Source organism: Eurosta solidaginis, chromosome 2 (genome assembly GCF_040869045.1).
Source record: "Eurosta solidaginis isolate ZX-2024a chromosome 2, ASM4086904v1, whole genome shotgun sequence".
Lineage (NCBI taxonomy): Eukaryota > Metazoa > Arthropoda > Insecta > Diptera > Tephritidae > Eurosta > Eurosta solidaginis.
The window spans coordinates 215,376,922-215,400,504 of NC_090320.1; the positions used below are offsets into that span (position 1 = coordinate 215,376,922).

At 38.3% G+C, this 23,583-nt stretch overlaps 1 protein-coding gene across 1 annotated transcript; it reads left to right on the top strand.

Annotated features, from left to right (window-relative positions):
- The first annotated feature begins 22,678 nt into the window (after positions 1-22,678).
- Positions 22,679-23,375, top strand: osi (electron transfer flavoprotein regulatory factor orsai). Its single transcript, XM_067769869.1, has 2 exons — positions 22,679-22,920; positions 23,002-23,375. Exons 1-2 carry the CDS (start codon positions 22,876-22,878, stop codon positions 23,209-23,211), a joined length of 255 nt encoding a protein of 84 aa, XP_067625970.1. The 5' UTR covers positions 22,679-22,875; the 3' UTR covers positions 23,212-23,375.
- The last annotated feature ends 208 nt before the right edge of the window (positions 23,376-23,583 follow it).

Genomic DNA, 23,583 nt, shown 5'->3' on the forward strand with positions numbered 1-23,583 from the left:
CCTGTGATTCTAATTGGGATACCATATATGTCTTCTGTTCTTCCAGTTGGGATGCCATATATGTCTTCTGTTCTTCGAGCTGTGTTTCCATCTTGGATGTTATTCGTGTCTCTTGGGATTCCATCTGTGATGACATATACGTTTTCTGTTCTTCCAATTGTGATGTTACTTGCGACGCCATTTCTGAAATGCGTACCTCCTGTGATTCTAGTTGGAATGATATTTGCGACGACATTGATGTTACTGTCGATGTTTGAGCAGCTATTGCAGCCAAAATCATGTTCAAGTCTGTGCTCGTAACTGTCTGCGATGTTTCGTTTTTCTCTTCAATTTTTGTTGTTGTCTCGTCCCCATCAGGATAAATACAAACAACTCTGCGCACAGGTAAAGTGTGCATGTAAACAAGCCAAGAGGGATACATGGCAAAGCTTTATCAACTCCCTTAACCCTACCATGTACAGAAGGACAATATGGAACAAAATTAAAAAAGGCAAGTCGCCACAATATATATTTTGGTTTTCCCACTATTTTTCCAGAAAACGAGTGCCTTACTCATCCCCAGCAGATAGCAGATAAATTAGCAGAAACATGAAGTTTAATAGGCTCTGACAATTCGTTTGCTACACAAGTGATACTAGCGAAACAAAACTATAAAATTGACTCCCCATTCGGGGAAGCACTCAGTCTTCATAAACATTTTTCTAATATAACAATCGATGACCTCAATGTAGCAATAAAAAATTCAAAAGCCGCACTACTGGAATTAGCTCCAATTCCCAAACCAAATAAAAGTGCAAATCTGGTGGAAGGATACAGACCAATTTCGCTAATATCAGTCACAGATTCATAAATTCTACCGAGGAAAATTATAGAACACTACAAATTGCACTTTCTCCGAGAGCAACATGCCTTCCTCCCACAGCGTGGAGTACATACATTGTGCGCATTAGAAGAAAAATAAAAGATAATCTTTATGTCGCATCGTAGAGTCACAGTTCGAGTAGACGGTTTTTTATCGAAGTTTCTCACCCTAGACAATGGCCTGCCCCAAGGATCACCACGGTCAGTCATATTATTTTCAGCATATTGTAATACGCTTATTAAAAATATTAGAAATATAAATGGGGTGGACCTTATTGGTGTATACGCTAACAACATCTCTGTTGTATCTTCAGGCTCAGTAGATCACCCATTGGGAACTACAATCAGCGAATAGCAGAAAAGTAGGCGGCAGAAACGCTAGCGCTCTGGAAAACATAATACGCTACCTTAACAATAATAAAACACGCATACCAGCACGACCACTAAGGAAACACTCAAAGTAAAATTCCATACGGATATGACACTCTACGAATTCAAAAAAAAAAAAAACACAAATGCTAACATCTTTAGAACCTTCTACGCAAAAATAAAAAATGAATTCAACCCAGAACTTATCTTGTTCACTGACGGCTCTAGGCAGTGCGATACCTCAACCTATGCTTTGCCTATTTTTCGGAGCACGCGACACTTCAGTTATTTCGGCAGGAATTTGGCGTTAATACCCTGTTTGAAGTTACTTAAGGCAAAGTTTTTTCGGAAAACTTCCTGACCTTCCTTGTAGTTGACTTGCCTAGAGCGCTTATAGGTGGTTACTCTCCTATCCTTGGCCTGATCTAAATTTCTACGGATCTGCTCACGGATATTAGTCAACTTGTCAGTTCTGCTTACTATCGTAACCTGGTCTTCCCGAAGGCTGCCGAGTTTCTCTAAAATTGTGTACGTTGAGGCGTGTTGGACCATATTTTGGCCATATAATGCAAAGTATGGAGAGCACTGAATCGCCGTATGAAAATCACTTCTCAAAACTGATAAAATCTCGAGTACATGCTTATCCCAATCAGTATGGTCAGGTTTATCTTTCAGGAAAATCCTAATCTTCGAAACAATTTCTCTATTAACGCGCTCGGATGAGTTTGCTTGGGGAGAATATAACCCCGTCCTCACGTGTGTCACCCCGTAATTTGCCAAAAATTGGTTCATTTCCTTCGAGATAAACTGTTTACAATTGTCACTATGAATAAATTCAGGAACCCCTACAGCCGGAAAAATTTCTGAAGCGAAGTAATTTATAACGTTAACAGTGGTGGCTCTCTGCGTGGGCTTTAGCCAAACGTATTTCGAAAGATGGTCTAGTACTATAAAAAGAAATTGATTGCGCCGCTTAGATCTCGGATACGGCCCTAGAAAGTCGCACTATAACCGCTGAAATGGCCTTTCGGATTCAAAGGCACTCCCTATAGGTGGTCTCGACTGTTGGTTAGTAGGTTTTACCGATTTGCAGGTATCACAACTCTGGACGTAGTGTAGCATTATACGGCATACCCACTGTAATGTAGCATTATGCTTCATACCCACTGTAACACACTTGCAATAATACGCATCATGAACTCCAAATATATTTTAGTAATAATCATATTACAATATTTTCCAACATAAATTATTGAACTAACCCAGACGGTTAACTAACTTCAATGGAATGCCGAATATGAAACCCTTATCCGTTCACAGCCAATAAATTGCTTAGTACATACAAACCGTTATGGGAACCAACTAAAAAGTACTCGCATCGATATGCCAACAGGCGTACAAACTTACAAACTTACGTGTATGCATAGCCTTAACCAAAGTACTCACATTGATCTGCTGACGTTGCTAAATAACATATACAAAACTACATGTATAGAGTCAAGCATACTAAACTACATGTATACAAAAACTGTATACAAACATACATGTACTCATACCCCATTTTCAATGTACATATGTATTTTTAGTTATTAGTATTAGGATATTTATGAATGTATAGGTTAAGTAAATTACTATATAAGACAAAGAATTTATTGAATAAACAGAGATTTAATGTTTGCACATCGAAGTCGCAACTTTTTTTAATTGCCAAACTTTTCATGGCGATCCTGCCAGTCTAGGTCAATAACTAGCACAACTGCTAAAGATCTAGCTGGCCAGAATAGCCTGTTTGTTTTCAAGTTTAAGTCGCGATAATAAATAAATAAAGCAGGATTCGCCTGTAAAATCCTGTCAGTTCAACATTTAAGGCAAAAGTTGCTGATCAAGCAATGCCAAAAGGATTTCATTAGCATAAATCCCAACAGTCTGAAGCAAAATATATCGAAGAAAATCTCAAAGATCCTACCACAAAATATGAGTCACCAAACAATTTTGAAAGCATACCAGAGCGATATGTAAGACCAAGGCTCCACGTCAGGCAACCGATTTGAATTTTAAAAAACGACAAAGGCAAAAGAAGACAATAATCTAGAACAAAAAGGCATAATTCACGGCAAACAGCAAACCGCAATTACCACGCATAAAAAAGGGTGGCATAAATATAATATCTGACTGACGACCAGAGATCAACTATAGCAAACCAGCAGGACCAGATGAGCAGTACGATTGGCAACAAGATTGGCAATGATTTTTACGTATGTTAAGTATATAAAATTTTAGAAATAAATTGGGCGGCCTTTATGGACGCCAAACAATGAGCAAAAACGAAAGTTTATGCTTAGAATTTTTTTGCACTCTTTAAGTAGGATATGAAAGAAAATTAGTTTTTAGAAACACAGTTGTATTAAACGTTGAACAAATTTTTTTCAAAAAAAAATTTTCAAAAAAAAAATATATAATTTACCCCACTAAAATTTAAAGTAAAATTTCTTTATGGAAAAGAAGTAGCAGAAAAATTAAAATTTCTTAAATTCAAAAATTATCTTAAATTTTTATAAAGAATATGTTAAAGTAAGTTGGAATATTTATAATAATCAATCAACTTCAAACATTTCACCTAGCCTCTGGAGAAATCCCATAAAATATTTTAATAAAATTTAAAAATTTAAATTACTCCGTCCACTACTATTAAAATGCAAAGAAATTCCTCAGACTTTCCTCTCTATTAGTGGGACGAAAATACCCGGCATACTAGGGACCTACCCAAAGAGTTAGAGAGTTTAAAGAAATTTTGGAAGACAATAGGTATGGAAAGGGAACCCACAATTGAGGACATTATAAACCACACTACCTCGGTGGAAGAAAAATGCGTATAATGAGGAAAGTGTTCCCCAACAATTCCAAAAAAAACAAAAATATATACTACAGGTTAGTTTAATACAAATGGATAAAAATATTTCCAAATATATTTTTCTGGAATATTAAAATTTTTATATATAAAATATTTTTAATCAACAATATCGACAAAATAAAAAAAAAATTATAAAACAAAATATCTAACTTCTTATTAACATTAGAAAACTTTCAAGACGTCTTGGTGGACAAAAATAGCCCAAGGCATAATGATAGAAATAGCTGGCTATGAATTCGGTAAAGAAACCTCCGAAGAACAAGTAGTTAACAACAAATTGATAAAATATGAGCCACAAGCCCAAGTAGACACAAAACCTACAGACATTTGGTCAGGTGCTTTAATATGCACGATAGTGCTATTAATCATAGCGATAGCCGCTATATTTAAAACCTATATGAAATTTAAATATAGGCAAATGAATAACGTGCAACAGCGCGTCTAATATTTTTTTCTCTCTCTTCTACACAAATTTCTAAACCCAAAGCTGAGGAAGAGCGATAAACAATTCAACTATTAACCCTCAAAATGTAGCAAATGACCTTAAAGGCAGCTTCATTAGACATGCCCAAATTTAATGACAAATCAATAATTTGCAAACTTCAAAATAGTAGTTTCCACGGAAGTTATCAAAATAACATCCTTGAAGGCTGTCAAAGGAAAAGACTAATAAAACAGCCCTAGTAAAATTTCAGTCAGTGGACATATGCAAAAAAAAAAAAATAAATTTTACAACCAGCCAATATTAACAACAAAAATGAAGAAAAGTCACAAAGAGAACCTATATATATATATATATATATATATATAAATATGTTAAAGCGCTATATAAATTTGCAATAAGACATGTCGCGCTCCTAAAATGGTAGCGTAGGAAATAAAAGAAACCTGGTTGTAGATGATAAAAATTGACTTAGGACAATTACTTATCAGGCTGTACACACGTTGTACAAATGCCGCCAATCCAGGACTTGAAATTTTTAAGAAAAACACAGTTGTCCTGAGGGACAAATTGGTGAAAAATAATTGAATATTTACTCGAGTAGGCAAATTTAAAATAATAAAAGTAGGTACCCAAATTCTCTAAGATCAAACAATTGCACAAACCCAAAAAAAAAATTGTGAAAGTGACAAATCCCGGTATAAAAATAAAAATAAATTCTTCATAAAAGTCATGACGATTCTGTCTTGGTGGCCGTCGCAGAAATCGCATGACAAATAAGATCAAAGAAATTGCTGGAAAATATGAAATTATCGAAAATATAAAAAGAACATTCAAAGATACGAAATTTTTTTCACATCCACTTTACCTTCTTTCCATTAACCAGCTAAACTACTACAACAAATAAAAATTACCTCGCTCTTCCACCAACTACAGCTACTAAATTTCCCGAATAATTAACTATACAATTTTTATTTAGCCTAAGTTTAATGTAACCCTAATAAAATAATATAACAATGAAAAGGTGTTAAGAAATATATATAAGTATGAGGTGTTTCAGCTATAAAAACTCGCTTTTATAGAAACCATAATTTTAGGAAAAATATTTTTTCTTTAACTCAGATAAAATAGAATAGGAAATAGTAATAGGAAATATCTTCTACGCTAAATAGAATTGAATAGTAGTAAGAAATATTCTTACTTCATAGATTAGAAAATATTAATAGGAAAATATTTCGATAGAATATAGTTTTCATGATAGAATAAAAATGGTAAAAATAGTTTAGAAACTAGTGATAGAAGCAATAAATAAGGAATTAGTAGTACATCTAAGATATCTCTTGAAAATAACCTAAAAATAAATATTCCAATCTACTCAGTAATAATTATACCTAAGCAATTGAAAACAATTTACTCAATTGTTTAATAATAATTTATATCTAAACAATTGAAAACAATTTTTTTTCTTCTGCTTCATATTTCCATACAAATATTAAAAATAAATTCTAAAAACAAGCGGATTTTAGATGGGTCGACACATTTAAAATCCGGCAATAAAATAATAAAATAAATAAAATAAACAAGATAAATAAAATAAGTAAAATTTAAAAAAAAAAATATATATATATATATAAATTTTTTCTATATCTAAAAATTCAAAATCTTGAAAAAGAACGTATACAAAAACAAAAGAAAGATATAAATAAAATGTAAACATTTCTGAAAAAAAGGGGATATGCATTAAAATATAAACAATAAAAACATCAAAGTCAGCAGATCAAAAGCAAAGCAAACAACCTCTTTCACTACAATATCAAATAACAACAAAATATCAAAATCAGTGAAAATATGACAAAGAGTCTTATACAATTGTTCACAAAACAATTATATAACACTCTTTTTTCTAAGGCGGATGGTGTAGCATTATACGGCATACCCACTGTAATGTAGCATTATGCTTCATACCCACTGTAACACACTTGCAATAATACGCATCATGAACTCCAAATATATTTTAGTAATAATCATATTACAATATTTTCCAACATAAATTATTGAACTAACCCAGACGGTTAACTAACTTCAATGGAATGCCGAATATGAAACCTTTATCCGTTCACAGCCAATAAATTGCTTAGTACATACAAACCATTATGGGAACCAACTAAAAGGTACTCACATCGATATGCCAACAGGCGTACAAACTTACGTGTATGCATAGCCTTAACCAAAGTACTCACATTGATCTGCCGACGTTGCTAAATAACATATACAAAGCTACATGTATAGAGTCTAGCATACTAAACTACATGTATACAAAGACTGTATACAAACATACATGTACTCATACCCCATTTTCATTGTACATATTTTGAGTTATTAGTATTAAGATATTTATGAATGTATAGGTTAAGTAAATTACTATATAAGACAAAGAATTTATTGAATAAACAGAGATTTAATGTTTGCACATCGAAGTCGCAACTTCTTTTAATTCCCAAACTTTTCAGTAGTCCCTGACGTCCTTAGCCTGCTGCGGCCAGAAGACTTCTGCCTAACACGTTCTAATTTTTCTGCCACCTGCCATGGTTGTTGTTGTTGTAGCAGTGCTTCGCCCCACCTAACAGACGCGACCGATCACAAACTGTCATCAATATCCTCTAACGGGAGTCCAAGGAAACTTGCTGTTTCAACAGGGGTGGACCATAGGGAAAGGGGTGTTAGAGGCGTTGGTTCCACATTACAATTAAAGAGATGGTTGGTGTCATGTGGGGACACATTGCAAGCGGGGCATACATTTTGTATGTCGGGGTTGATTCTGGATAGGTAAGAGTTTAGCCTGTTACAGTATCCAGAACGAAGTTGAGCCAGAGTGACACGTGTTTCCCTGGGGAGTATGCGTTCCTCTTCCGCAAGTTTTGGATACTTTACTTTGAGTACTGGGTTCACCGGGCAATTCCCGGCATAAAGGTCCGACGCCTGTTTGTGGAGTTCACCAAGGACCTGCTTGTGTTTTTTCGCTTCATACGGCTGTGTTCTAAGATGCCGTATTTCCTCAAAATGCTTACGGAGATGACTCCTTAAGCCCCTAGGCGGTGCTGGCTCGTCAATCAGATGTCTGTTGGGATGCCCAGGTTTCTGGGTATTCAACAGGAACTGTTTGGTCAGCATCTCGTTTCTTTCCCTGATGGGGAGTATTCTCGCCTCATTATGTAGATGGTGTTCTGGGGACATAAGAAGACAGCCCGTGGCAATTCTGAGAGCAGTATTTTGGCAGGCCTGTAGCTTCTTCCAGTGGGTAATTTTTAGGCTTGGCGACCATATGGGTGACGCGTAGCACGTAATCGGCTGGCTAATTGCTTTGTATGTAGTCATGAGCGTTTCTTTATCTTTTCCCCAGGTACTGCCAGCAAGGGATTTGAGGATTTTGTTACGGCTCTGAATTCTCGGAACAATTGCGGCTGCGTGCTCACCAAAATGTAGATCCTGATCAAACGTCACACCCAAGATTTTGGGGTGTAGGACAGTCGGTAGCGTAGAGCCATCGACGTGGATGTTCAAAATGGTCGACATTTGGGACGTCCCTGTTGTAAATAAGGTCGCGGAAGATTTAGTCGGTGATAATGCCAGGTTTCGCGAGGCGAAAAAACTGGAGAGATCAGGGAGGTAGCCGTTTATTTTATTGCATAGCTCATCGATCTGTGGGCCTGGGCCTGTGGCCATTACTGTGCAGTCATCGGCGTAGGAAACGATTGTGACTCCTTCCGGTGGTGAAGGTAGCTTAGATATGTAGAAATTAAACAAAAGTGAGGATAGGACACCACCCTGTGGCACCCCTTGTTTAATTCTCCTTGGCTTTGATGTTTCGTTTCTAAATAGCACCGATGCCTGCCGACCACCCAGATAATTTGCGGTCCACCTTTTAAGACATGGGGGAAGGGTAGACCCTTCCAGGTCTTGCAGTAACGAGCCATGGTTGACCGTATCAAAAGCTTTTGATAGGTCTAGCGCTACGAGTACTGTTCTATGGTGGGGGTTTTGATTTAAACCGCAATTTATCTGGGTGCTAATGGCATTTAGCGCGGAGGTAGTGCTATGGAGTTTTCTGAAGCCATGCTGATGGGAGGCTAGTTGCAAATTTGCTTGGAAATAAGGGAGCAAAATGGCTTCGAGCGTCTTTGCTACTGGCGATAGGAGAGATATCGGACAATACGACTCTCCTATGTTAGCTGGTTTACCAGGCTTTAGTAGCGGGACCACCTTGGCCATTCTCCAAGGTTACCTGCCATGGTAACTCCGGTTAGCGTCATGTGCTAGTCTCACTGCTTCTTCAGTCAACCCTTTCGGCAACCATAATCGCCACAGCGAGTCTTCTTCCCCTTCCATTCCCTTACGAAATTTAACCCGTTTAAAAATTACCCCGCCCACCACTCGTAAATCCGGAAGCGATTCCTCATTTTCGGTGACGGTCCGAACAAGTCTAAATATTCGTTACTGCTGAATTCGGGAGAGACTAAATCTATTTCCCCGGGTGTGGTAGTGAAATTTAACTCATCAGCATCAAACCGCGACAGCGCATCTGGTACTACATTCAGGGTGCCCTTACGATGTTCCATTTTAAAGTCGTATCTTTGCAGTAAGAGCAACCACCTCGCCAACCTCACGTCAAGTCCTTTTGGGTTATTAACCACTTGAGACTGGAGTGGTTCGTGATAATCCCAAACGGTAATCCCTCAACATAGGGTCGGAAGCGCTTCACGCTGATTATGGCGGCGAGACATTCCAGCTCGGTTACCGTGTAACTGCGTTGAGCATTGTTCAGCTTTTTCGACACAAATGCGATTGGATGCTCAGCGCCCTCGTCATCGACCTGGAACAACACTCCGCCAAAACCTATTTTAGACGCGTTGCATTGGATTACGAATTCTCGGGAAAAATCAGGTTGGACCAAGACAGGAGCGGAACTCAAAGCTACTTTTAGTTTTTTGAAGGCATCTATAGCTTCAGAGGTAAGCTTGAAGGGGCCTGATGACTTACGGAGACAGTCGGTCAAGGGACCTGGCAAGTCAGCAAAATTGGTAATAAACGCCCTGTACCAATTCGCCATGCCCACAAACCTACGCACTTTCCGAGGGGATTTAGGGATCGGGAAGTTTTGCATTGCTTCTGTTTTTCCCGGATCCACTTTCAAACACCCGCTGCCTATCAGGTACCCTAAGTAGCGTATTTCTTTCTGACAAAATTTGCTTTTGTTCACGTTTATTGTCAACCCTGCCTCGGTTAAGCACTTTGCCACTTCCGCCAGCAACTTCAGGTGATCCTCAAAATTAGTGCTACATACCATACGTTCTCTTGCAGATGCGAAGGGATTGCCTTGGAGGACTCTGTCAATTTGATCTGGAAGCACGCGTCCTTCAGATCAATGCCACTAATAAAATGCGTATCCTTTAGTCTGCTCAATAAGCCGTTGATATGAGGAAGGGGGTATGAGTCCTTCTTAGTCACCGCGTTGACCTTCCTTGAATCTATGCACAGCCTAACTTTACCTGGTTTCCGGACCAGTACTACAGGACTACAACACAGGGAGTTTGATTCTTCTATAACTCCTAATTCGAGTAACCTGTCTAGTTCGCTAAAAGCTTCGGCTTGCCTCGGTTGCGAAAGAGGGAAATGTTTGCTTTTTATGGGAACGGCATCACCGGTGTCGATGTGGTGCTCCACTAATTTAGTTTGCCCTAGGCCTAACTTCTCGCACGAAGGAAACGTCTCTATGACCTTTTGCAATTCTAATTTCCGGTCTGGTGACAATTCATGGAGGTTAAGTTCTTCTTCCTTTTCAGGTCTAATCTCTATGCACTCTACGCTTGGGAATATTTCGGCAAATGCTCTTCAAAAATCTACCCCGAAGTAGGCTTCTTGGAGAAGAGAAGGGACAAGGTAAAAACGAATAACCTTTGCGATATTTTTAAAGGTGACCGGTAGAGATACTGAGCCTAAGATTTTTTGCTTGTTGCCGCCCGCGGTATATACGAACGCATGTAAGGGCTGATAATCAAAGCCGTTATCCTCTAGGAATTCTTATCCATTTTTTCCTAAGATGGAGACGTTGGCTCCCGAGTCCAACAGCCCTACAAGAAAACTATCTTTAATTTTAGCCTTTACGGGAGGCCTTTCATCCTCTGTAAGCGTCACCGTGGTGGCTTGCAGCAATCTACGCCCCTGTACTCTCCTGTGGTATCTCTTCCTGCACTTCAAAATATTGTCCGATACCGGGTATTGTTCAAAAATAGTATGTCTTATTTGTTCATACCTAGGTTCCCTTTCTTCTAGACTTGGTGAAAAATACGTCTGGCAAGCAACATCTCTATGCTGGCGTTGCAGTATTCTGGTCGGTTCGCCCATCGCGGATAAGGACGTTTGACTCTCGGATTCAGAACTATTCGAATTGTCCGTACTGTCAGGGTAAGTTATTATCACGTTTGAGGGTTCTTCTGCCAGGGTACTACTGCACCTCGGAAGCTCACCACCTCCATGCAGAGATGCACCCTCTGGTTCGGTGCACGGGACGACATCTCGAGCACCGGCTGGTGTGGCTGCTATGAAGCCGAACGAGGTTCCCCCGCCTTCTCGCTCGGGTACTGGTTTCCCTGCCTGCGATGGTCCCTAGGGCATTTTGGAGTTAATACTCCCCTATGGCCGCATTTGAAACAAAAAGGATTCCTAATGGGTTCCTCGCAGTATATGTATGAGTGGCCCATTGCCTGGCAATTCCAGCATTGGATTCCCGAATAGTCCGGTCTCCTGTTGCGTCGATATTCCAGCGCCTCTATCTGCGGATCCAATTCGCAATCCTCGCCTTCCATCCTCATGTCCGGGGTTGTCACGTGTGCTTCGTTTACATGCCGTCCTGGGTAGGTGGCTCCCAACAGCTTGCTTTCTTTCAGCATTTATTCACCTCTGCGTGCTACATCGCGTAGATCATGAAGGGTCCTTACATCTTAGTTGAAAAGCAACAGCTCAAGGCTACTGTTGACGTTCCTTTTTATAATGTCAATCAGTAGAACCTCCGACATTGGCTCTCTTAAGCGCGCGTTCAAGGAGATTATGTCCGTGTGGAACACGTCATAGCACTCACTTGCTTTTTGCTTCCGCATGCAGATCTCCATCATGATCTCGTGGTCAGTTTTCAAATTGCCAAACTCTCTTTTCAATGAGTAGCACAAAAAGGCATATGTCGCATTTGGGTTTTGTTTCGTGAACAGCCAGTACCATTCTTCGGCCCGCCCGGAAACAAACAGGTGGAAACTAGCCATTATTTGTTCGTCCGTGCATTGTGTGCGCTCACACAAGGTGTTCAGCTTAAAAAGGAAATCTGCTACGCTCCCAGAGCCGTCGAACGAGATTTTCCACTCCTGCGGTTTCACTACTATGCTGCTCGGAGCAGGGTATATTGGTGGTATTACTGTTGGAAGTGGGTTACTGTCCATCCTATTCGCGTTCCGGTTCTGATTCGCTGATTGCTGTGCAGATTCGAGAGCGGCGTTGAGCTGGTCCATATTGTTTCTGATTGACCCCATCTCTCTCCGAATTTCCTCCTGCGAAGCCTGGAACAGCTGGTGTAGCACGTCCACCCACGAGCCTCCACGAGTAGCTTCGTCCTGCATTCCTGGGGTATTCGCCCGGTCCCCTGCAGCTTCTCTAAAGTTTCCAACTCCTTGGTGTAATGGTAAGGCATCAGCTCCATCCGGTGCATAAGTCGACACATTGGTCATTAGCCCCGAGATATCATGCGCGTTTAATAGGGGCGCATTAAGATTACTGGTGCTTACAGGTCTGTCCATTTTATCGCGAGGGTCATTCAGATCCGAGCCCATGTTCATTACCGCGGGATCTCCGTAATGTCCCCCTACTGGGGTGTGCACCACCAAGGGACGCCTGGCCTTGGGGAAAGCCCCCTATTATTACCGCCCCGGTGCTGGTTTCCCGGGAAATTCCCCGCACTCCCGAACGGAGTATTCCGGCCTGGTTGCCCAAAAGACTGGTGACACGACATAGTCACAAAAAATACAATTTGTCAAATCCTAGTGTTCAAACCACACTTCTGTTTCCAGACGATGGTTTCTTGAAGAAAAAAAAAAATGTATATATCTATATGAAAAAAAATGCACGAGAATAACTACAATGATTACTTCGATAAGCGTACCGAAAAAAAATATTTCCAAAAGCTGAAAAAGGTGGTTAGTTATATATATATATATATAATATGTAAGCAATGGGAACGCTGGCATCCCCTTCCCTCCAGAAGACACTCAGGCTACAGGAGAAAAAAAATTTAAACACAAAAAAAACAACACAAATCCATTCATACTTGTCCCTAGTGCTCCCAACCGCAATGCGAAAAATCCCAAATCTACAAAAAAACTAAGTGCGTTCAGCACTGCCTCATCGGGTGAATACCAAAATCCGGAGGACTGACGTGTAGTCACATGGTTCTTTCAGGTACTGCCCCCGATGACCAGTCCCGACAACCTGATCCGTCAACCATTCCACCGCAACGCAGGTGGCTGCTCCTGCGGCTGCTCACCTCGGACTGGTGGAATGGTCAACTTCACACGTTCCCCGAACTAACCACCGAGACCAGCGCCTCAGGTGCCACGTTGGGCGCCATCTGTTATGGAATCGCATTTTCGGTGGAAGCAGTAAGGAAGGCGGTCGGCATGATGTGGTGGTGCACAGTGGTTAATCATTGTCTGCTGGGGCGGGTCCTTGCCAACCTTACTGTTCCTGCGCCATAAACAGAAAAAAGTTCCTATCATGCCTATCAAACTAACAACTGTCAAATTCAAAAAAAAACCGACAGAAGTGCAGAGACCGACTCGAAACGCTTATAAATTCAAACTAAAACAACATCCGGCCGAACCGGATGTCACGGACAGACCGTTAAACATTCAAAATTTAAATTCAAAAGAATAACCGCAAAAAAAATTACCGAACCGGACACGGCCGGTTACTATGCTGAAAATCAAACTCAAAAAAAAGAAACGGCTGAAAAATAAAAATACAAATAAAAGGGCCGAATATATATAGGGGGCGCCGCGGGTGGTGTTGCGACGCCCGGTGCTATTCCCACCCTCAAATCCATGGCCACCGATGCACCTATTTTTCGGTGGCCCCATACCTGTTTCCCTAAGTGCCTTCTAAATAAATGGCGACGCCAGAATTCCCATTTTAAATACTTATTTATTTATAATTAATTTCTATTAGCGTACTTTTGCTCGTAATACTTCAAGTTATACATATATTTAGGTCTCCCCCTTTTTTTATTTTTTTGACAATCGTTATAAACGCTTTGTGTGAAAAAAAAATATGTAATTAAATGTACTTATGTATAGTAAATATACTACATACAACGTAAGAATTTGGTCGAGTACCCCTTCTCTGTTTTCCCTTCACAAAACATATTTTAGGGCTATAAAGTTGGGATACAAATTCCGATAATTGGGGCTCTCTTACAAAATTATTATGTTGTTGTAGTAGAACTTATTTTTGAGTTTAACAAAATATCAATTTGGTATAACGCATAGTATAATGACACTAACATGTAATATGTACCAAGAAAACTTGTTATAAAAGCAAAAAAGATTAAATTTGTATAGCGCTATGTATTATATGCACGTATATTATTTGCTTCTGGTTGTTCGAACGATATTGCTATCAATAGTGAGTCATATGTATAGATATATATATATATATATATATATATATATATTGTATTTGAATGATATAAGAAAAGAAAGTTTAAATCTTCTAGCCAATTCGTGCATAAATTTTTTTCTAACAACCCACGGTTGAGCTCCAAAAATGGATCGTCAAAACGTTTCACGTGATAAGGACGGCTTATTATCAATAAAATTTATAGAGCTAACTTCAAACATTTTAAAGCGGCAAAATATATTATTAAAATGATAAAAAAAAGGATGTATGCCCTTTGCTGTAAAGCTAACAATTTCAAGTATTCAATAATAAAATTTGACGAGAAAAATCGACCCTTGTTAGATGGTTCAACTGGACTGTATAAAACCCTCTAAGTATTACTTAGAAGTTTCCTTAACTACCCTGCAAAAAACACTCTCGTCATTCCACGTCATTGGACTAGTCATTTTACAGTCATATGTTATATTCATAGTCACATTTGTATGGGCGTGGGTAAGCTTTATGACCAAATTTTTTGTAGGGTAACTTTTTTTAAGTCTGATACTTACATGGCCGCCAGAGTACGTACCATGGGCCTCTGCCGGCGTGGTTACTGGTGATGTTGATTTTGCCGGTGAATTTGACGCTGTTGTTGGTTGTGGTGCGCGGTCTTGGGCGCGCTGTGTTGGTACTGTTGGTGGCTGTTGCGCTCTGGTCCGAGGTGATCGAGTGAACCTGGTTACAATAAAACTTCGTGTTGACTTTTACGACCTGGATGACTTAGTGCTAATTGGGCGTTCGTTGTATTACGCTGCAGCGTACTGCTGGCCCTGGAGGCGGAGATGGTGCCGGACGCTGTTCCAAAGGTGGTAGTTTACTTCGTAGGCGTAGAGAAAGGGGTTTATCTTCGGATACCAAGGGTTCTCATCACAATTAGTTTAGTGCCGTCTGAATCCGAATCGGAATCACTAGTACTTTCCTCACTAGGTGTGACTGTGAAACCCCGACCTACTTCAACTGGATATTCTATACGTTGAGTTTGTGCCAACACAACGCAACCGTTGTAATATTTATTACCACCCAAAATAGACGAGTAGAAAAGAGGTTTGTCGGAATGGACTTTGCGCTATCGACTCTTCCTAGTTTCTGGGCATTTTAGTAGTTGGGTTAAGGAATCGGCCTGCAATTCCTCGTTGCAGTCTTTTGGTTCATCAACAATACTCACTTGAATACGTGCACAGCTGGCGAGGGTGTTTTGCGATTAGTTGAGTATAGTTGGGGATACGCAGTTGATGTGAGCAATAAAGTTACTGAAGCAGTATCGGTGCTTGACACCTTTGCTGTAGACGTTGTGCTAATAGATGTTACACGATCCTTTTGTATAATCGCAGGGCCGCCAAAAATTAGGCTGAAGCAAATCCAAATCTTTCCACCAAATTCCGAGAATTAAAGGAAGAAACACATGTTCTGTTATTCTAAGCTTCCATAAATTTAGTGACTTTCAAACGACTTTCTCGTTTGTATAACGGCTTCTTCGAGAGTTTTTTTCCTTTCTTTTCTTCTCTCAATGTCTAAATTGGTTTATCGTTCGCCGGAAACTCATGGCAAATTTTTCGCTAGTGATCGCCGGTCTTTCTTTCTTGTTTTTCGATACTTTTGTATCGCAACTTTCGCCCCATCACCAGTCACTAGGTGTGTTCGCACGAAAACGCTCCCAAGTGGACCGTAACCGTAGACCATAACAGCAGACCGTAACATAATAATAACTAAACCATGCATGTTCCAAATATTTCTTCTTTGTTAGCAGATGTTGAAATCTTCGAATGGTATCTCAAAAATCATTAGTAAGCATATAAAACTTTCGGAAAAAATCAATATTTTGGTAAGAATGTCAAAAAATGGTCCATGATTCAATTACAAGGGGTTCCGGATGTAGCTATTTTTAAAATGTGACACTCCGCACTCATCGTTGTTTTTAAGAAGGAGAGGAAAAACGAGAAGAATTTAATCCCCTTTCAAAAAAAGTAATAAAATTTTACAAAAATTTATGGAGAGAAGTTATTAATATTATTTTAAACTAGCATAAAATATCTGATGAAGGTAATAAATTTTATGCCCAGTTTTTCAAAATTTTATGTTATTGAACAAAGTCGCAAGGTTAAACTCTAGTCAACTTTAACTGGAGTTTAAACTCGCACTGAAAAACCCGGCCGAAACATGTTATTTGCAAAACTAGCCCGGAGGCACAGTGTTGAATTACCTATAAGCAATTTTCTATGTTCTTTCGCCTTTGTCGTTGCATCTTCTCTATGCGCTTAATATTAGCAATACCAAGTAAAATAAAACACGGGGTTGTAGTCAAAGTTTCTCGAGAAAAACCTCCTTTAATACCTTCTGTACAAAATCTAAGTGCAAATTGCTTAAACGATCGCCACTTGCCCACGCCCTACGCCTAGCAATCCATCCATATCCATTTCACTGTCGGAACTGCCAAATGAGCTATCAGACTCATCGCGCATGCCAAAGCGGTTGCTCAAAATGCCACATTTTGAAACACCAGCGGCATCCACTACGCATTCATTAGCAGCATCGCGTTCTGCTTGTGGACCCATTGTCGTTCGCCGCGTGCGCCGTCCACTACGTGAAGTCGCTGTGCCTGGTAGTTTATTAGGCTTACGCCCTCCCGCAACCTTTTCCATAAAACCACCATACGATCTTCTATTTTTTAACATTAATCATCACGTATGTCGCGAATATCAGCATCCCAACCAAAAGTTACATGCCTTAACACACCACTACCATAAAGCTCGGTTTCACCACCATCATCATCTTCTATGAGACCTTCTGGTATGAAGGATAACGACGACTCCTGTGGCTTTTGTAATAGTGGCGAGGTCATAAGTGTGCTGCAATTCATACGCGCGTGATTCATATTGCACAATGCAGGCGTTTGCAATATTGTTATTTCAACTCTTCCAGCTCCTTCTCGCATTCTTCGAATTCTGGCATGGCGATCAGCTCTTGTAGCGCTACACCGCCTGTGTCAAATCTGCTGAGAGTTCACGTGCCCGTCGCAAGTCATCCATCTTATCACCGATGTCCATTTGATTGAGACTGTGACAGTTCTCTTCTTCATTTATATTGTAAATCCCTCGTACAAAAGAAATTCACAGTTAAACCAATTAAAACTATTAAAAAATTAAATTGTAATTTGTGACTTTCCGCAGATTTCCAGAAAAATATTTTATTTTTCAACGGATGAGAACAAAATAAACTATCAAAAGTATATAAGTGTACCCAACTTCTACTTTTTTCCTAAACGTAAAACTTGAAATACGTTTTTAAAATTGTTGTTCAATATTCTGAAAAGAGTTTAAAAAGAAGTAGCACCTTAAGTTTTTAGGAGCAATGTGGGAGTTTGGCAGGTGAAAAGTACAGGGTGACATTGTGCTACATGGGTAACTTTGTATAATTAAACCATGAAATGTTCAAATACCAACATTTTTTTACAATTTTCGGGAGCCCATTTATGGGCATCACAAATATCTTTAGTTTTAAAAATAAACGAGACATTCGTGCTTTTCTAACTTGTCAGAGCTGATATCTCTGAGATGAAAAGATGTCATAAATGACAATCGGCGCACATGAGAGCTTTGAACGCAGATTTCTCGAAGTTCTATGCATCTTAAGGCAATTTATCTCATATTTTTGCCCGTCTTGGCTCCAGTATTACGTGACATACATAAGTGTTTATACGCCATTTTGCATAGTACATTGGATTAAATTTGAGTTCACCTTATTAAAAAAAATATTTTTAAACTGTTTTATTTATGTAGCTTGAATCAGTGTAGCGAGCGTTGTTTACGAATTGTGTAATTGAAATTTAAGTAAATTCCCGATAAGCTACAATCTTGAAACTTGGAAGATATTTCAGAACCCGATGACAATGCAAATAAAAGAAGAAAAAACTCCGCTAAGCGGCGCATGGATCGATATATTTAAAAAAAAAAATTTGTTTTTGGTCCAATTCGGCTAATATTTTGCACACATATTATTAAATAAAAACCACTTTATGAAAAAAATTCCCGCTAGGTGCCATAATGATTGAGAATTCAAAACCTCGTAATTGTACATATTACATACAGGAATAGAAATCGGTCTGTGAAAAAATTTACGCTAGGCGCCGCAAGGATCGAGATATTAAAAAAACTCTTATTTGTGGTCCGATTTGGCTCATATTTGGAACAAATATTACATACAGCCCGGCAGAAGCGACATCAAAATACTTTGGAGTTCGAAAAGGGAAATGGGGCGAAAGTTGCGATATAAAAGTATCGAAAAACAAGAAAGAAAGACAGGCGATCACTAGCGAAAAATATACCATGAGTTTCCGGCGAACGACAAACCAATTAAGACATTGAGAAAAGAAAAGAAAGGAAAAAAACTCTCGAAGAAGCAGTTATACAAACGAGAAGGTCGTTTGAAAGTCACTAAATTTATGGAAGCTTAGAATAACAGAACATGTGTTTCTTCCGTTAATTCTCGGAGTTTGGTGGAAAGATTTGGATTTGCTTCAGCCTAATTTTTGGCGGCCCTGTTCTTTTTTCTTTTAAAATTTCAGCGTTTTTTTTTTTATTTTCAGAGTTAGTAACCGGTCGTTTCCGGTTCGGTAAGTTTTTTTTGACAGTTTGTTTTTTAGATTTTCGGTTTCTTTGAATTTTAAATTTTTTGAATGTTAACGGTCCGTCCGTGACATCCGGTTCGGCCGGATGTTGTTTTATTTTGTATTGATAAGCGTTTTGAGTCGGTCTCTGCGCTTCTGTCAGTTTTTTTTTTTTTTTTTTTGAATCTGACAGCTGAGTTTTTTGATAGGCATGATAGGAACTTTTTCTGTTTATGGCGCAGGAACAGTAAGGTTGGCAAGGACCCGCCCCAGCCGACAATGACTAGCCACTGTGCACCACCACATCATGCCGACCGCTTTCCTTACTGTTTCCATCAAAAATGCGTATCCATAACACATTAGGTGAATATCATGGACCTTTACTGGATTTAATTACAGAGATTCACCATATGGGTATCTTTGGTGTTGGCTTCCATAAGTAAGGCTGTGCTAAACTATTACGTTTATATTATTGATGTTTCCTTTATATATATATGTTTAATTTGTTCCAAAAAAAATTTAAGCAGGTCTTTGTTAAACCAAACTATTTGTATTCAATTCATATCCAAAAAGGATTTTCACCTGTGCAGCGCTACTGTAGACTTTCGAGAAATGCTTTTGTCAATCATTCATCAAGAACATCAAAACTGTCGTATTACGCCTCATTTTTGTAAAAACTTCGCTAAGACAATGGATTTCTTAATATAGTTACAAAAAATTGTAACTCACTGTTGTTGTTTTGCTCCTAAAATCAGGCCACTAAGATAAGAGGAATGTTACAGTTATGGATTGTAATTTAGAATATATGAATCCGGCTCGATCGGATCAACATTGTCTGGTTCTAGGCGGACTGCCGGGAGGCTATTATATCCCCTGACATATTTGAGTAGATAATAACGTGGTAAAATTAGTAATATATCATGAATTAAATTTTCAAGATCTTTTGGGGGATCTTTTGCTTAAGTTTGTATGATCTATTAGAAAGGCATACGTTTTACTTCCGACTCTCAACAGACAAATCAACAGAGCATGTGGAAATAACTATGGATTTTTAGGGATGGAAACGCATTTAAAAGTATTATACCGATTTCACAAAGAAGCTTAATGAAATAATTAGGCAAGTTTTCTACATTAAAGCCTTTATTGAATTCAATCTTCCATACAAAATGCAAACTCCTAATTATCTCATTATTGCTATATTGAATGGCTAATGGAATCAAAAAACGTTTTGCTTTTTTGTAACAAATGACAATAAAAATTAATTATTTTCAATAATAGCCGTGTTTTTTAACACGCGTATATCCGTTTACGCTTAAACTTTATATTGACTGCTAAGAGACAAACTATAAATACACCTCTGAAATTGCTGCGCATAAATTTTGTCCTACTAAATTTCAATACGCATTATACTCAGATGTAACTGAAATATGTGTCTTTGTTTCACCCTGTACACTAATTCTATGTATTATATGTGTGTCCACAATTCATCGCAACTGATTCAGCTATATGTTATACCCTATGGCCATCAGAGCGTTGCGTCTCCGCTTTTCGGTACACCCTGTTGCTGTAGCTAGTTGTTTTACCACAGCCGCTAGATGGGTCTCCTAAGAATTATCTAAGCGAAGATAGGCGTTTTTTAACACGCGCAAACGAAACGTATACGCGCGTGTTAAAAAACACGGCTAATATACTAAAATTAGAAGAACACAAAAAAAAATTAAAAATTTTATTTTCGTTGCAAATGCAGCAAATGATAATATAGCTTTTTCAAAAATAGGCACATATTTGGTTAGGTGCAACATCTGTGAGTAGACGCATGCATTTTATTTTGATTGTCTTAATAGTTAGAGGGGAAACGGCTGCAATCCATTTAAACTATTTTTTGTAAAGGCCTAATATTTTTTTGAGGCTGCTGACAGTTTTCGCTTAATGAAGCAAGTGGCCGTGTGTGAAAAGTTAAACTTAATTATTTCATTAAACAAAATTGTGATTCGATTAAGTTTCTGTGTGAAAATGGTATTAAGATCAATTCCAAGTGTGACTGTCAAACTTTTCATCAAAACCGAAATCCATTTAAATTCACAAAGTTACTATAATTCAATGAAATAATGGATAACACCTCTCCCTTTTATGTCCGGTTTTTCGATGAAAGCTTCAACAGCAGTTAAAATTGAGGCCAGTTTACTTTAGACGCATTATTGAATTTTACTGCTCATCACAGTTTTTTATTTTCATTCGATGCCAAAAGTAATATAAGCTCGCACTGGTCCTGTGTATCCCATTTTGCATTGGTGTTAGGTGGCATTGATATGCTGAAAAACAGTTTCTGTAATGGCTTTCGTAGCAAGGTATTTATTTTTCTACTCCTATTTTTTCAAAGTGGGTAAAAATTTTACCCTCTTCTGACCATTAAAAATACATCCCTACCGTTTCAGATAGCGTACATCTTCTGTCTTTTTCTATTTACTTCACCTGGTGATTCCACCATGTATCATGGTTACACATACAATTGCCTTGCAATATTTGTATCATGGTTACACATACAACCGAAAGTTATGGAACATCTTTCAGACTCCGCACTAGGTGGGGAAATTGTTGATATCATGTTATACATCAAATCTAAATGTACATTCACCGAGCCCTCTCAGAGTCAGTTTATGGTTTTTTGTAAATATCTTTCGACAGAAATAAAATTATTAATTTCCGCTTTCGGATTCTAAAAACGGATGTCGAAAGGGTTTTTTTTTATACCACCTTTGATAATTTTTTGTAAAACATTACCAAATCCCGGCACGCTGGGACTTTAATTAATATCATCCCGGGACTGCGAAATGAAAAAATATATCGGGACTCCCGGTACTAGATGCATCACTGTCGATAAATTGACTTAAGTTATCGAAATTACCTGTCAGTTAACCACTAAAACAGTCATGTGGCAGCACTCATGGTTTTTAGAGTTGTGCTTTTTCGTTCATTTCAGAGATTCGGTTCTTTTGTTCTTTTTCTGATGAACGAACAAGTTGTTCTTTTTGTTCATCTATTCCTTTTTTTCAAGCAAATTTGTTCACTGCTGCTCACTCACACGGAAACGTCAACAAGTATAGATGGGGGTGTCTATGCAGCTGTGAAGGTATATTTAAATGTGCTATGAATAAATAAGTTAATACATATATATATGTATAATTAACTTCAAAAAAAGTTACAAATTTCGGAAGTTGCAGGAAGTTGAAAGAGTACAGACACAAATTATGAACTTTTCAAGTTTAATAAATGTAATAATTAGTTTCTTACAAAAGATGTTTTTCATAGATAGTCCACACATATCTTTTTGTAGCAGTGCCACACATACATATCTTTAGTGTAATTGGCATCATGGTTCAATTATACAGGTTGGCTCATCTCATCAGCTGATTTTATTTATGTAATTGCATGTTCGAAGGGATTGTCAAAAGGAGATGGCAAACTCAAAATGTGACCAACTCATTGGCAACATTTTATTTACACATACAAAAACTGCTAAGTTTTATGTTTCCATTCCATACCATTCGCACCAACACCAATACACAGATTTTGACAATTTGAACAGACATATTTTGTTGCTTTACAGATGAGCCAACCATGTATAGTTGAACCATGATTGGCATCATCGACATTCGTGTTCACTGTGAAATTCTACGTACATATGTATGTATGAAATTACAATGTTCGCGCACGAGAAGAGAAAGAACTAAAAGAACAAATAGAACCGAAATCGAAGATCTAGTTCACTTGTTCAGTTGAGAGACCCGGTCAATTGAACAAGTTCAGAACGAAACGACCCAACTCTAATGGTTTTGAGGTCGATAAAATTAACTTTACAAAAATTGCATAGTGTAAAAATTGGGTAAACTTGTAAATTTGCAAATTTCGTTTCAAAGCCGGGAAATATCGCTTGGAATGTCATCTGAGTTAAGATCAAAAGTAATTGGACTTTATAAGCATGTATGTAAATAAAATATCCAAATATATCTGGTATTTTTAATAAATACCTCTCATTGTATACTTACATATGCGAATGTGCAGCTGCAGTATTTGGGCAGAGAGTATCCCGGTCCCAATGGACCACAAAAATTTCGGCAACAAATACGAGATGCATTTTTAAAGCATAAAAATGAGAGCGATCCGAAAAAGATAATGGCTTTGGTAGCGCACGGGCGTTATGTGGCTAAAGAAGTGGAGGCGTTGTATTCATTGAAGAAATACAGAGCAATGAAGCAACGTTACAATGAGTAATCGAATATATGTATACATAGTTCAGAGGAGATTGGACGATATAATGGATATGAATTCTAAGTCTGAAAATGTGTTCTTTTGTTTATCAATATTACTGTTTAGTTGTTAATAATGGTAGGATGTTGAACATCACAAAATAAACCGACAGCCAATATACCAAGAAACCATTATGTATAAGTTATTTATCACTTTACGCACATATCGGTAGCTTAATTGACAAAGGACCTAACCAACAAGTTTAAAATTTTCCAAAGAACGCACAAGACATTCAATTTCAGCATTTACTACAAGCAGGTATGGCATTTTAAAGTGGTTGAACTCCGTACTTATTGCATCGGAAAGGTTTAAATTCTTACTTCAGGTTTACTTTCA